This window comes from Vulpes lagopus, chromosome 1, assembly GCF_018345385.1.
Source record: "Vulpes lagopus strain Blue_001 chromosome 1, ASM1834538v1, whole genome shotgun sequence".
In the NCBI taxonomy this organism is placed as follows: Eukaryota; Metazoa; Chordata; class Mammalia; order Carnivora; family Canidae; genus Vulpes; species Vulpes lagopus.
The window spans coordinates 77,519,485-77,536,068 of NC_054824.1; the positions used below are offsets into that span (position 1 = coordinate 77,519,485).

A 16,584-nucleotide genomic window follows, 5' to 3' on the forward strand; every position below is an offset into this window, starting at 1 on the left:
TTCTCAGGGAACTGTCATTTGGAATGTATGTGGCTGACAGTGAGCCATGGTAGCAACGTGTTAGATCCTAGCTTAACTGCTTGCTAGTCAAGAGTTCCAACAGAAAACAGATGGCAACACTCTTAAGATAATTCAAGAAGGGTTTATTTACAAAGGAACTCATTACAAAGGTGTGAATGGGGTATAGGGAAACTATGAGGGATTGTGCTAATCCATTGCAAGCACAGCAGCAGAAGCCTTAAGGGAGGGATGAGGTTAGGGAGAGATTACCGGAACTCAGATACTGTTGAATAGAGTAGGCTGCCTTGAGAAGAGCGATGAGTTTGATTTAAGGAACAAAGCCAGCCAAGACTGCCTCAAAGAGAGAGTTAGGAATAAGTACTCTGACTTTATGGTGCTTCTTTCTTTGGTACTTCCAAGATTCCCAGTGGGTGGGACCCAAGTGGTGACCTGTTGATGTGTATCAGGTCTGGGATTTGATTTTTAGTCTTACAGGCTAACAAGTTAATCTTATTATGTCATGGTTGCTGGTAGGAGATCCAAGACCCCTGGGTCAGAGACAAAGGACTTTATTACTCACACAGTAAATAAAGTAAGCAACATGTACATTAGCATATTTCTGTTGGTACTCCCACTACAATTCCCATAGGGCTAATGTGATGGACCCAGGTAGATGCTGCTTATCCTATAGGTTTGTTTCAGCCAAGGAACACTGAGTTTGGGAAATCCATTGCTTTGGTAGGGAGCAGTAAGCAAACCTGTACTTGTCTCAGGGGAAGCATTATCTTCTCCCTCAAGGTTATTCATTACAAATATAACCCTGAGAAATGGCCCAGGTAAAGACCTTCAGTCAAGGCCTTACTTTCTTGTATACTGGGCAAGATGTGTAGGAGCAGAAGAAACCCACGAAGGACTGTCTCTTAACGATGTAATCCATGTAGATCAGCATCCCAGGAAGAGCAGGGTGGAGACAGGTAGAGGATGGATTTGGCAGAGCAGATGAGAGAAATGTGCATCCTGGGTCCCTAGACTCTAAAACTTTAAGGAACTTACTATAGCATGTTAATTAGTATCTTATGTATTATTTTAATTTTAACATACATCATCTTACTATTTTATGTTAACCATCTTTTGGGGTGTGGCCTCCTTGTGTACTTTTAATTTTTTTAAAGATTATTTATTTTAGAGACAGAAAGAACATTGAGCAGAGAAGCAGAAGGAAAGGGAGAGAGAGCCCAGCACAGGGCCTGAGATCACCATTCACGCTGAAACCAAGAGTTGGTCACCTAACCCGACTGCACCACCCAGATGCCTCAGCCTTTGCGTACTTTCTATCTGAACCTGTCTGATCACTGAGGGTCTGTGGGGTCAAGGTCACCTACCTTGGAGCATACCTGGGAGTAAGTCAGAGAGACAGTTCAGAAAAGCACTGAGCTTCTTCAGAGTGCTCCTGACATTTAAAGAAAAAAATATTTTTCATATATTTTTATTTATTTATTTTTGAAGATTTTATTTATTTATTCATGAGAGACACAGAGAGAGGCAGAGATGCAGGCAGAGGGAGAAGCAGAGAGCCGGATGCGGGATTCGATCCCAGGACCCAGGGTCACAACCCAAGCCAAAGGTAGACGCTTAACCACTGAGCCACCCAGGTGCCCCAGAAAAAATATTTTTAAAATAAGCAACTTTTTCCATTTGATAACTGTTGAATGCTGTGGGCACATGGCTCTGCTTTTAGTAACATACATATATTGCTGCCCTTACCTTGGGGAAATAAACCACTAGAGGCAGGATACTTGGAGCATTGATTGCCCCCATCAAGGCCAAGTGTTCTTTTACATATTTCAAATTATAGTAAGCCTCTAGCAACTCTTACCTGCAGTGTTGTTTGTTCTGCATTTGCGTGGCAGAAATTATCTTACCATCAGACAGTGCATGTACATCCGAGCAGTAGTGCTTATTTAGCAGCTAGGATGCAAGAAGTCTTGTGGATTGAATGATGAGTGGATCCTTTTCATGATTCTAGTTACTGACTGACGCCAGTTAGACGTATTACCACGCTAATCTGTTAGGTAACAATTTCATGTAGGATGCTTTGGTTTAATGAACAACAGTAAGAAAATGTACCTCATTTGTGTATTAACAGGCTCATTTTGTTGGTGGTGATTTGGTGGTTTTTTAAAATTTAAAGTGATTTTGTAGTAATATAAATGCAATCGTTTATATCCATTTATGGTTTTTAACTTGCCTGGAATAATTTCCTTTTAAGATTTGCCTCTTGGGCAGCCTGGGTGGCTCAGTGGTTTAGTGTCATCTTCGGGCGTGATCCTGGAGACCCGGGATCGAATCCCACATCAGGCATCCTGCATGGAGCCTGCTTCTCTCTCTGCCTGTGTCTCTGACTCTCTCTCTCTCTCTCTCTCTCTCTTTCTCTCTCTCTCTCTCTGTGTCTCTCATGAATAAATAAATAAAATCTTTTAAAAAAAGATTTGCCTCTTAAATATAAATCTTCAGCATTATCAGTAGAATTTTATATAGACTGGGTTAATAAAGGAATAAATTAAGTCATTTTAATTCTAAGGCTTTGATTTTTTTTTTTAAGAAATATGTTTGGAGTTTCTTAGTTGTTTTTGAATGATGACATCTGTTATCAAAGGCATGATACTGTAGCTCAGCTTTATCAGAAATTGTGAAAACCATCCCTTGAAGATGAATGGGAGCCAATGCTTAATGCTTGCAACCTGTGAGTGTAAAATCTAGAATTCACCAAGTCAGCAATTCTTATCTAACAGACTATTACAGATGTTTATTAACCAATTTGTTGCAGCGTGTCTCTTCAGATAGTGAAGAATAACTTACTCCTTTTGGCTTTAATCATGGTAAAGGGTGCATGTTTAGAGGTATAGTGTTGGTATCAGATGGGAAGATATGGGAATATGAAGTACTTACTTCTCTAAGTGACTTTGCAGCAATTTGGTGATAGATCTAACATTTATTAAGTTCTTACTATGTGCTAGAAGTTGGTGATGCCTTTATTATAATCATTTTTATGATGAGGAAGAGGAGGCCAAGAGAGGTTAAGTAATTTGCCAAAAGTTACTCAGCTAATAACAGTTAGAGCCTGTACTCAGGCCTGGGAAATATATTCACAGGAACGTATACCTAATGAAGCTCTGCTGGAAGTGAGAGAGACTCATCAGATATACCACAAAATTGGTCATTGCAAGATCATTATAGAATGTATTCACCCATAATCTACCAAGCCCTCTGTGAGCATGTGCAGACTCAGATGTCACTGATGAATGAGTTGGCTTCAAAGAACAACTCTAATGGAATTCCTGCTGTACCTTGCTAACATGTCTGGTTCTGGTTAGTATGAATGATGTTTTTAAAAAGCATGAATATAAACTTTAATTAAGTTGCCTACTTACTGTAAAAGCAGCATGAGATGTGATAACTTTTTCTCCCTCTTACCTTTTAGAGTCTCAGGCAACTCTACATTCTAGTTATGGTTTATCTTCCTCCACCCAGTCCAGTTACTTCAGCATCATCCTGCCTTCAATGGTTGATTCTGTGGGTACAGTTTATACATTATACGGATAATTATTTGCTTTTTAGAAATTGTCAGTTTAAGAGAGAAATTGAATTTGATTGTATCATAATGCCCTAAGATGTAAATACTTAATTTTTCTTTTTTTTTCTTTTTTTATTTATTTATGATAGTCACAGAGAGAGAGAGAGACAGGCAGAGACACAGGCAGAGGGAGAAGCAGGCTCCATGCACCAGGAGCCTGATGTGGGATTCGATCCCAGGACCCAGGGTCACAACCCAAGCCAAAGGTAGACGCTTTAACCACTGAGCCACCCAGGTGCCCCAGAAAAAATATTTTTAAAATAAGCAAACTTTTTCCATTTGATAACTGTTGAATGCTGTGGGCACATGGCTCTGCTTTTAGTAACATACATATATTGCTGCCCTTACCTTGGGGAAATAAACCACTAGAGGCAGGATTCTTGGAGCATTGATTGCCCCCATCAAGGCCAAGTGTTCTTTTACATATTTCAAATTATAGTAAGCCTCTAGCAACTCTTACCTGCAGTGTTGTTTGTTCTGCATTTGCGTGGCAGAAATTATCTTACCATCAGACAGTGCATGTACATCGAGCAGTAGTCTATTAGCAGCTAGGATGCAAGAAGTCTTGTGGATTGAATGATGAGTGGATCCTTTTCATGATTCTAGTTACTGACTGACGCCAGTTAGACGTATTACCACGCTAATCTGTTAGGTAACAATTTCATGTAGGATGCTTTGGTTTAATGAACAACAGTAAGAAAATGTACCTCATTTGTGTATTAACAGGCTCATTTTTGTTGGTGGTGATTTGGTGGTTTTTTAAAATTTAAAGTGATTTTGTAGTAATATAAATGCAATCGTTATATCCATTTATGGTTTTTAACTTGCCTGGAATAATTTCCTTTTAAGATTTGCCTCTTGGGCAGCTGGGTGGCTCAGTGGTTTAGTGTCTATCTTAGGCGTGATCCTGGAGACCCGGGATCGAATCCCACATCAGGCATCCTGCATGGAGCCTGCTTCTCTCTCTGCCTGTGTCTCTGCCTCTCTCTCTGTGGCTCTCATGAATAAATAAATAAAATTAAAAAAAAAAAATATTTTAAAAGAGAATTTGAGGTAATTTTCTTTAGGGGGTGATAGTAGTAAAGCCCTTCTATACTGTATATGATAAATTGAGCTATTTCTGAGAGTCTTTTTCTTCCCTAATATTTTATGGTAAAAGTTTTGAAGACTCGTGTTTCAAGAATTTGTTTTTGCTTCTTCCATATTAGTATCTTCAGGTAATAAAAAACGTATACCTAATGAAGCTTCTGCTGGAAGTGAGAGAGACTCATCAGATATACCACAAAATTGGTCATTGCAAGATCATTATAGAATGTATTCACCCATAATCTACCAAGCCCTCTGTGAGCATGTGCAGACTCAGATGTCACTGATGAATGAGTTGGCTTCAAAGAACAACTCTAATGGAATTCCTGCTGTACCTTGCCACACCATGTCTGGTTCTGGTTAGTATGAATGATGTTTTAAAAAGCATGAATATAAACTTTAATTAAGTTGCCTACTTACTGTAAAAGCAGCATGAGATGTGATAACTTTTTCTCCCTCTTACCTTTTAGAGTCTCAGGCAACTCTACATTCTAGTTATGGTTTATCTTCCTCCACCCCAGTCCAGTTACTTCAGCATCCATCCTGCCTTCCAATGGTTGATTCTGTGGGTACAGTTTATACATTATACGGATAATTATTTGCTTTTAGAAATTGTCAGTTTAAGAGAGAAATTGAATTTGATTGTATCATAATGCCCTAAGATGTAAATACTTAATTTTTCTTTTTTTATTTATTTATGATAGTCACAGAGAGAGAGAGAGACAGGCAGAGACACAGGCAGAGGGAGAAGCAGGCTCCATGCACCAGGAGCCTGATGTGGGATTCGATCCCAGGTCTCCAGGATCGTGCCCTGGGCCAAAGGCAGGCTCCAAACCGCTGCGCCACCCAGGGATCCCCAATACTTAATTTTTCAAAAATTATATTTTACTAGAAGTTTTACTCATTCATTAAGGTCAATGGTGAAAGGGAGAAAGGGAAAGATATTAGCAGAAAAAAAGAAATCACTCATGCCTATCACTTAAGCACATTTGCTGTTAACATATTGATAGAGTACTTGCCAATCATTTAATTCTCTGGTTTTGTTTTCTGGTTTTTATTTAAGTTTGCTTTCTTTTAAAAATACAGTCATAATGGAACACCTGGGTGGCTCAGTGGTTGAGCGTCAGCCTTAGGCTCAGGATGTGATCCTGGGGTCCAGGGATCAAGTTTCACGTCGGGCTCCCTGCATGGAGCCTACTTCTCCCTCTGCCTGTGTCTCTGCCTCTCTCTCTGTGGCTCTCATGAATAAATAAATAAAATCTTTAAAAATATATATATATACATATAATCATAAGTAAGTTATACAGTTTTATTTACTACTTTTTACTTAGCACTTTATTGTAAACCTATTTCTCCTAATATATACCTTTTGTAAATTTTTAATACTATAATACTTTATTTAGTGGATATACTGTAAACTGTGTAACTATTCCCCTATGATTAGATATTTAAGTAACAGTTTTTTACTACCATAATATTTCTATAAATATGTTTGTGCAAAAGCTTTTTTGTATGGTTGAGCTTATTTTCTTGCAATGCAGTTTTCCAAAGTGGAAGTTTGTTTTCATCCCAAGGTAGACTGATTTTTGATGCCTTTAAACCATGTGTGATATTTGAGTTTATTTTAGTCATGACTTTATAATGTTTCCATAGTGCAGAGTGAACTAATTAATAAGCTTTAAAAAAAACTAGAATACTGTGCTCCGGGAAAATCCAGCTTACTTGCTGGTAATCTATAACTCCATCCTGTAAAAATCATTTTCTAATATTTCTGGTTTAAATTTATTATAGTTAATGCTTATAAGTCAGTGCTCACATTTTTGAAGGCTTGTTTTTTTCTGTCTATAGGAGGTTCAGACTGATGGTGATAACCAGTTTGCATCACAGGGTAAAGCAGTTTCTATGAACTGTACTGATGTTCTACAAAGTTCCATCAGTACTGGTCTTGGAGTTCCAAGTAGCCTGTCCAGAACAGACAAACCAGCTATTCCATCATTTCAGCATTTGGGTCTTGTTAATGGAATTCTCCCACAACAAGAAGTTCCTAAGGAACCAGACTTATTAAAGTGTTTTCAAACATACATGAATCTATTGCATTCTTATCCGGCCAGTCAGACACACCGAAGCCCCACTCTGTTACCGCCAGCTTCCCTGTCCAGTAATGAAGACAAATGCACCAAAGAACAAATTGCAGAAGTCACAAGTGAAGGAAAGGATTTAAACATACACATGCGAGATTTAAGAATAAAGGATGTGCAGAAGGCAAAAAATGTGAACCAGAGTGCTGAAAAAGCCAGAACTATAAAGTATTTGTTGGGAGAGCTCAAGGCCCTGCTAGCAGAGCAAGGTATATGAGCACTTTCAGAATAATTTTCTGAAGCATGGTGTTAATACTAAATAGCAGTGTCCTATTATTTAGTCATCATTTATAATTTAGAATAGCCAATATGGAATTTATGGTATTTTCCATAGAAATATGTCTTGAGCTAATAAGGAAATGAGTTCTGTCTATTATTTTTTAGGTTTTGATCCCTCTTGTCTCCTGTGGATTTGAAATGTATAAGAAAGTGTCAGACAGTCTTTTACTTGCAAGTGTGTATTCATTCTACTTGATTCAAAAGGACCTTGAAAAGATTCAGCCAAAGAGAATTTGTAGCCATAAACTTTTAGGGGTTAGAAGAGCCCAAAGGGTAATTATAATTAACGCCCAGAACAGACTGGTAATTTTTCCTATTTAAAAAGATGCAGAGATTTTTTTTCCCATCATCTCTTTAATAACCAGTTGTTAAAAGGTTTAACAGATCTGACTTTGAGGAGTAATCCAAACTTCTTAACGTCGTTTTCAGTTTACTTTTAGGGTTTTTAAAAAAATTAAATCAAGAAAAATGTCTTAGGTGGAGTTATGAGGTATTTGAGCCAAGTTGTAGTCATTTGTTTTCATTATGTGTATATGCTAAATAAAAGCTTTCACTTGGAGTGAGTTAGAGATTTGTCATCTTAGAAACCACAGTAATTGATTGGGGAAGCACTAACTGAATACCTAATATTTGCAGTCTGACAAAAAGAAATCCCAGACCTTAAAATGTGTTAGAAGAACAATGCACTATTAATTTGAAGGTTTAATATATTAAAATCGCCGTGTTTTCAGACCTTCAATTTATTACTATTCTCTTAACCAAATACTTAATCATAGTAAGAATAGTAAGAGTAACAATGTCAGATGTCATTTATTGAGTATTTACCATGTGCCTGGCTCTGTGCTGTGTGTTTTATATGCATTACCTCACTTAATTCTGACAACAACCCCTTGAGGTATTATCTCATGGTGTTATCTCCATTTAACCATGGAGAAATCTAGACTTCAAGAAGTTAAATAATTTGACTAAAGTTCTATTGCTTTGAAAATGGTGGATCCCAGGTCTCTGCCTCCAATGCTTATGAGCAAAACCACTCTACAAAGGATTGGTAGGGAACATCTCAGTAGTTTGTCACAGATGTTTATTTTGTATATGTACTTTATTTACATCAGGGTGTTAAAATACCCATGGGATTGAGTAAAGTTTTGTAATTTAGGATAGAAATACTTTCTACCTCTTTTGAGTATAAGATAGTTAGTATTTATTAAATGTTTTCAGTCCACAGAAAATTTGAATAAAGGGGCAAATATATAAAAGGACAAAAGATCTAAAATCCACCTTCTCCCTGTGTCTGTTTGCCACCTTCCAAACCATCCACTCCCCACAGTTAATAGCAAAAATGGTACTGTTTTTGATAGCACCAAATGAGGTATGCCTGGTTATTTTAAATCTACTTTATAAAATTAAATAATAAAACTTTATCAGAGTAGATCTTCCCTCAATATTTTGCCAAATTGAATCACCTAAAGTGAATTATTTGCTTATGCCAGGATCAAAGGTTGTGTTGTAAATGTCAATACTGTAATCAATTATAGGACACCCTTTAGCAGTGATAGGAATCCAGTAGGCCTTTGGGAATGTGAGCCAGGAGACATGTCAACTATCTTCCTACTAGACTCTTAACAGAAAAAAATCACTAAGAATCCTAGGATAGAAGATTTATCTTTATTGAATTTAATTTCAACAGAAAAAAGTCACTCAGAATCCTATGATAGAAGATTAATCTTTACTGAATTTAATTTCTTTAGAATTCTTTTGAATAAGCAAATGCATGCAGTAGGGAAGAGGAAAGTAGGATTTATATATCACATTGATAAGTAGTTGAGTTGTTTGTTTATAGCAAACATGTACATATCTGAAAATATTTCTTATTTAGTAATACCCATGAATAATCTTATCCAAAAACAATTTATGGTATTGTTATTACTTCTTCTCCCTTTTATAGAGGATTCAGAAATTCAAAGGTTGATTACAGAATTGGACGCCTATATATCTCTGCTTCCAGCAATAAGTGGAAACACAAATATCCAAGTTGAAATAGCACTGGCCATGCAACCACTAAGAAGTGAAAATGCTCAGTTACGCAGGTACGAATCGTTCTTTGAATATTTTTGTCATATGCAAAGATGTCCTATGGCCGGAACAAAGGTGCCAGATGAGTTATCTAGGACTCCGTAAGAAAAATAGATTTACTGTTTTACTGTGTTTCTACTTTTACTTCTCCATGTCTGAACATTGCCAGTGTTCTCTAACTCCTCTTCTGTTTCTTCTGCTCACTAGTACATATTTTCTCCCAACTCCTTTCCCTCCATTGTCACTTGATTGGCAGGATATAGAGAGGAAAATGAAGTTCCTCAGGGCATTTGTCAAACTTGTCTGGGCTATGCTGCAGTAACAAGCTCCAGAATCAGTGGGGAAGCATGACCAAGGCTTCTTTCTCCCTCATGCCAAGACTCTGACATGGGTCATCAAAGACCCTCTTTCATCCTATGACTGAGGTTCCCTCCATCTTATGAGGCCACTGTCTAATACATGTTTTTCAAGGAAAAGAGAACACGGGTCTGGCACACCAACTGTATACACCCCAGCCCAGGAGCGATAGTCTCGCTTCTACTTCTGTTTTGTGGGCTAAGTGAGGCATATGGCCCTGCCTAATTGCAAAAATTTGGGCATAAAATCTTCCCATACTGCCCATACACTCTGTGGGAGGAAAGGAGAACCTGATGGGGTGAGCACCAGTAGCCACACCATGCTCATACATAGAAAAAACTCATTTAAATTCTTAGATATTTTTTCTTTTGGCTTTTTTAACCTATGTAGGAAAGGACTTAAATATTATTAGGAGTATCCTGACTCTGAATGTTTCAGTGATGGTCGCCAAGACCACTACTGCGGGGTTTGTACTTTGCAGGGAATTAGAATATGTAGTCAGTGCTTCTGAGGCCCTGGAGTGTGAGTGTGTCTTGAGGGCATATTATGGTTGCATGAGCTGTAGACATTGTACCAGATAGGAACTGCAAGGACCTGCAGAAACTTTTTCAAGAAATTAGAAAGCAATAAAATAGAATTCCTAGTTGGAGAGTAGCTCAAATTTATGGATCTGGAGCCTGCAAAGGCATGACATCTAGTGAGATTTACTTGCTTAGGAGTATTTCTCCAAAGGTCATTAGTCTCTGAGATAGTGTGATATAAGATGGGATTGTTGGGTTTAAATTCTAATAATACTGTCTTCATTTCTGACCTATAATAGCATTTTAAAAATAAAAAACAAGTATAAATAATAGTAATGGTATAGCTAATACTATTGCTATCATTTATTGAATGTTTCTAATGGGTTAGCCTATGTCCTTTATATATGTCATCTCTTTAAATTCTCAGAATGGCTCCAAGAGGTGGGTATTATGTTATCTCATTTACAAATGAGGAAACCAAGGCACAGAGAGGCCCTGTAACTTGTTCAAAGTCACATATATAAAAAAATTCAAACTGGGTAGTTTGATTTTAGAGAACAAATTATCTTAATTTCTCTATTTCTGCATTGCTTCTGCTAGGAAGTAGAATCTAACTTATTTATACTTCAGTACTTCAATATTTAAGTATATTTTATGGACTATCAGACTGCATACTGTAAGCTATTTGAAAGAAGCATGTTTTTAAAGGTATGACTGTTAAAATTATTGGTTTCTTAAATAAGCATACCAGAACTTAAGCATCAGAAAATTATGTTTTAACATGTGACTGTGGGAAGTATAAGTGGTTCTTGTTTATTTCCCTTCTTTAGAACATGTTAGAATTGTTTTGGGAGTTAATTTATAAGCCACTCAAGAAAATGAGACTTAATACTTTATTGGTCCACTGCTTGTTTTTAAGTTTTTTAAAAGGTATTAGTTCGATGTTTAACCTTAATCTTCCAATTTGTCACCACATCTTTTTGAATCTATGTTCTTAGAGGACCAAGATTATATAGCATGCTATTCTCACTGTTCACTTGACCTTCTAAAAGTGAAATTTTTGAAAACCAAATAATTTGTCAATTTGTCTTTTTAGTAGAATGAGCTTTCCAGCAGAGGGTTAGAAATTTTTGTGCCTCTTTGGTAACTTTATTGGAAAGAATCATCCATAATTTCCATTACAAATCAAAGTTGGAATACATAGATTCATTCAAAACTGTTTTTCAGAATTTTCAGTCAAAACAATTTTTTTTTCCTGTTTGGACATTTAGAAACTACGCGTTTCTGTTTAGCTGGATAAGTGATCTTTCAGGACTTGGAGTTTATTGCCATCTTGTGGCTTAAAAAAATAGCCAGGTGCAATATTTCTATGGCATCTGGACATTTTTGGCACTTTGGGCTGCACAGTTTTTATTTGGGACTTCTGATAAAATGCTCAACATTCCTGGTCCCAACCCACGAAATGTCTATAGTGCCCTATTTATTGTGACCACCAAAAGCTCTGGCACATCCCGGAATTTCCTGCATGAGGGTTGGGAGGGGACTACTTCCAGTTAAAAACCATTGAGCTAGAGAGTTCCTTAATATTTATAGGGCAAGTTAGAATTCACGACTACTTCCTAACTTTAGACTCAAATATGAGACCATTATGTATTCACATAGAACAAAAAAAAAAAAAAATGGAAAAGAGCGAGAAGGAGGAGCCAAGAATGGCATTCAGTCTTTTGGCTTGATTATTTGACAGATGGTAACATAATTCTCCCAAATGGAAGCTACCAACGGAAGAATATGTTGTTTATTTGTTTATTTCATGTTATTTTTGAAATAGAAGATACAGGAGAGCCAGTGAGTTAAGATTTAGAATGCCAAATTTGTCATTTAGACCATCTGGAGATATATATGGTATAAGTGGAACACAGAACAAGACCCAGGATAGAAATGCAGACTTGGGAGTTATTCACTGAACACATTTTTATTGAGCTTTTACTATAGATTTGGCACTGTTGTAAGCACTGGAGACAATAGTGATTAAAACCCAAGTGATTTGTTATCAGCATGTAAGTGGTAAATTCACCAGGAAGGTATAGAATGTGAACCCAGCCAAGACTGAGTTGCTGGGGAATAGCAGCTTTTTAAAGAAAGATCATGGGAGCAGGAAGCTGTGAGAGAAACCCAAGAAGGGGCAAGTAGGGAAGTGGCAGCAAACCCAGGAGAGAGAGAGGTTACAAAAGCCATGGGAAGAAAGAATTTATAGGAGAGATCTTTACATAGCATTCAGAATAAATACACTGACAAAAGAGATAAAAGAGGGTCAAGAATAAACATCACCAGGTGAATCGCTTAAAGAAAACCAGAAAACTTAAAACAGTATTCATAGTTTCAAGGAAGTTAAAGATTGTAGAATTCTTCTTAGAGGCGGGAGAATAGAAAATCCTTAAAGGAGGAAAGACAGAAAAGGAGAAGAAAAGTGAATTAGATGAGCTCAGGAAAACAAAAGCAAAAAAAAAAATCTTTTTTTTTAAAAAAAGATTTTATTTATTTATTCATGAGAGACAGAGAGAGAGAGAGAGACAGAGACACAGGCAGAGGGAGAAGCAGGCTCCCTGCAGGGAGCCCAAAGTGGGACTCGGGGCTCCAGGATCACACCCTGAGCCAAAGGAAGACAATCGCTGATCCACCCAGGTGTCCTCAAAAGCAAAAAAATCTTAAAAAATGAAAACAAACATGAAGTCACGAGTCTTATATTCCATTAGGATGCTTGTATTCCACTGGAACCTGAACAATATGAATGCTGATTTTGTTGTTTTGGGGGTTTTGCTTTTTTCCCCAAAATCTTTGTTTCATTTGCTACTAAATTCATAATTCAGTGTCCCCTACCAACATTAGCTATTCCTCTTCCCAAGTCCTTTAAAAAAATGTATTGATTTGTGTTAAAATATATATGACCTATTTATCTTTTTAGCCATTTTGTAAGTGTACATTTCAGGGGCATTAAATACTTTTACAACACTGTGTTCCCATAACCACTGTTTATTCCCCAAAACTTTTCATCTCTAGCATAAACTTTGTATGCTTTAAGCAGTAAATCCCTTTCTCCTTTTCTCTTAGGTTCTGGTAACATCTGTTCTTTTTTCTGTCTGTGTGAATTTGAGAAGGTTAAATTTTTGTCTCTTTTGTTTGCTGCTGTTATTTCCAATGCTGAGAATTGTGCCTAACACTCTCTCTGATAAATGTTTGTTAAATGACTGAAGGCATGGTGGATAAGGTGGAAGAAACAAAATAAAATAGAGAATAACTAAAAATTATTATAAAGAAGATACATATGAAAGAGAAACAAAGAATGCAAAATTTGGCATTATTAGTATTCCTGATTAAGAAAACAAAACAAATAGACTAAAGACAATGTTAAAAGATATGTAAATAAAGGGGAATTTACTAAAGAGCTGTGTCAGCAGATTAGTAGGGCACTTATGATCCCAGAAAAACTTAAAATGATCAACACCAAGATGTAAACTATTAAGTCACCACATCTTAAGGACAAAATAAAACTAACTTTTATAGACATTCAAAATAAAAGTAGATGTGTAAAGAGAAAAACATCAGGCTGGCCTTAGCCTTTTTACAGGGATATTCATTGCCCAAAGATCATAGAACATTATTTACAAAGACCTAAGGGGAAGAAAGAATGTCCCCAAGAATCTTCTATGTGGCCCAGCAGTCCTTTTAGTGTAAAGTCAACAGTCATAATCCCAAGTGTTCATGAATTTAGAAAGTAAAGCACCATTGGACTCCTTTAAAAACAACAAAAAAGTTGTTGAATGGCAAATTCCAGCCAACCAAGAAATGAATTCATATAAAGAAGTGTTTAGGGGCAGCCCCGGTGGTGCAGCCTGCAGCCTGGGGTGTGATCCTGGAGACCCAGGATCGAGTCCCACATCGGGCTCCCTGTGTGGAGCCTGCTTCTCCCTCTGCCTGTGTCTCTGCCTCTCTCTCTGTGTGTCTATGAATAAATAAATAAAATCTTTAAAAAAAAAGTGTTTAGAGATAAACATTAAATCTATGCATAGAACTAAGACAACTATGGGAATTAAGATTACAAAATAGAATTTATTAGTTACCTTCACAATATAAATTCCAAAACAAAAGTTCTTAAGTCCTGTTTCCTTTATTTAAGGTTATTTAAAAATACTATTTTATGAAGTAGAGAAATATTTCCTAGACCTCATTATTCCTGATTTCACTTGTTACTTCTCCCTCAGATAAAATCATGTAATCTTAAATTCAATATGTAATATTTTAAAATAGTATTTGTAATATTATAAAAATAGTATCTATAAAAATATTTGTAATGTTGCAAAGTAGTATTTATAATAGTATTTGTAATAGTATTTATAATATTATCTATTTGGCTAATAGGTAATATTTTTTCTCTCTGTATGGGCTTAAAAACTGTCCAAATGATATCTAGCAAGTAGTGATTATTATTTCTAATTAGTATTTTGCTGGAGGTTCTAACCAGTGCAATAAATCAAGGACAGGGAATAAAAACTTTTTAAAGTACAGCCTGTCTTATTCACAAATGACATGACAGTCTTTGTAGAAAATCCTACAGAATCTACAAAAAAGCAGCTAGAATTAATAAGTGAGCTTAGCAAAGTTATAGGATATGAGATCAATATACAAAAGGCAATTATATTTCTATGTACTGACAATGAACAGTTTGAAGTGAAATTTAAAAACAATACTATTAATAGTAACATCAAAAAATATCAGTTTAGTGACAAATTTGATATAAAATATGTAAGACCTGTATACTGAAAACTATAAAACATTGCTGAGAGAAATTAAAAACCTATATAAGTGAGAGATAAACTGGATGCATAGATTATAAGACTTATTATTGTTAAGATGTTAGTTCTCCCCAAATTGATCTATTGATTCTATATAATTCTGGTGAAAACTCCATCTTTCTTTTGGAAAGATGATTCTAAAATTTATATGGAAATTCAAAGAATCTAAAATAACTGAACCAAAACAACTTTGGGAAAGAAGAACAAAATTGGTACTATCCTATTTTAAGACATAAAGTTATAGTAATCAAGACAGTGTGGCATTGGTGTAAAGATAGGCAGATATATAATTGAAACAGAATAGAGTCCAGAAATAAACTCACATATAAAGGTTACTGATTTTTTAGGGGCACCTGGGTGGCTCATTTGGTTAAGCATCTGCCTCAGCTTGGGTCATGATCTCAGGGTCCGGGGTCTGGCTCCCTGCTCAGGAGGGAGCCTGCTTCTCCCTTTCCCTCTCCCCCCAACCCCACTAGTGCTTTCTCTCTCTCAAATGAAATCTTTAAAAAATAATAATAATAAAATAAAAGTAACCTATTTTTGACAAAGATGCCAGGGAAATTCAATGGGGAAAGAATAATCTTTTCCATAAATAGTGCTGGAACAATTGGAGAGTCATATACAAAAAAGGGGGCAAAAAGAAAGGACAACCACTTAAACCTTTACCTCACAACATAGATGAATTTGAATCACAAATCTTACTATATATAAGTTAAATATACAGAACTTTTAAAGAAAACATAAGAAAAAAATCTTAGAAATCCTAGGTGGGGAAAGATTTCCTAAATATAACAAAAAATGTAGGTAGAAAATATTGGTTAAGTTGGGCTTCATCAAAATTTAAAATTGGCTCTTCAAAAGACACTATTACTAAAAATGAGGCAACAGAGAAAATAGTTGCAATACATATATTTGATAAAGGACTTGTACATACAGACTGTATAAAGAACTATTACGACTCAGAAAACAGGCAAAATATTTTAAAAGACTCTACATCAGATAAGATATAGATGGGTATCAAATAAGCCTATGAAAATCCGTTCATCATTGTTAATCATTAGGGAAGTACAGACTAAAACCATGACGAAATAACACGACATACCCATTAGAATGGTTAAAATTTAGGACCACACAAGATGTTAGTGAGGGTGTGGAAGAACTGGCACTTGCATAATTTACTGGTGGGACTATAAAAAATGGTACAGCTGCTTGGGGAAAATAGTTTGATAGTTTCTTAGAAGTGAAACATAAACCATATAATCCAGTCACTTCACTCCTAGGTATGTACTGAGAGAAGTAAAAGCATATGTCCACACAAAAACCTTCTTGTGAATGTTCATAGGAAACAACCCAAATGTCTGTTAGCAGGTGATTGGGAAAACAAATAGTGGTATGTTCCTATAATAGGATACCGCTCAACAGCGGAAAGGAAGGATCTATTGATGCATGCAAGGGCATGGATGAATCTCAAAATCACTATATTGAGTGAAAGACGGCAGGTTAAAGTATATATTGTATGATACCATTTATAAGATAATTGTATACTGTATAAGTATATAGTATAAAATTCCAGAAAATGCAAACTAATCTATAAATCAGTGGTTGGTTGCAAAGGCGCTGTTATGAAAATGGAGCATGTGGAAATT

The 16,584-nt window shown here is 36.1% G+C and overlaps 1 protein-coding gene across 2 annotated transcripts in view; it reads left to right on the plus strand.

The window, feature by feature from the left end:
* The window catches only part of CCDC14 (coiled-coil domain containing 14), a 51,317-nt gene that overhangs the window by 10,505 nt on the left and 24,228 nt on the right, over positions 1–16,584 (plus strand). For both annotated transcript variants that reach the window (XM_041773572.1, XM_041773568.1), the window contains exons 6-9: positions 4,843–5,079; positions 5,191–5,285; positions 6,569–7,067; positions 9,083–9,224. In XM_041773572.1, coding sequence (XP_041629506.1) covers positions 4,843–5,079; positions 5,191–5,285; positions 6,569–7,067; positions 9,083–9,224 — 973 coding nt within the window. The remainder of the gene's footprint in view (positions 1–4,842; positions 5,080–5,190; positions 5,286–6,568; positions 7,068–9,082; positions 9,225–16,584) is intronic.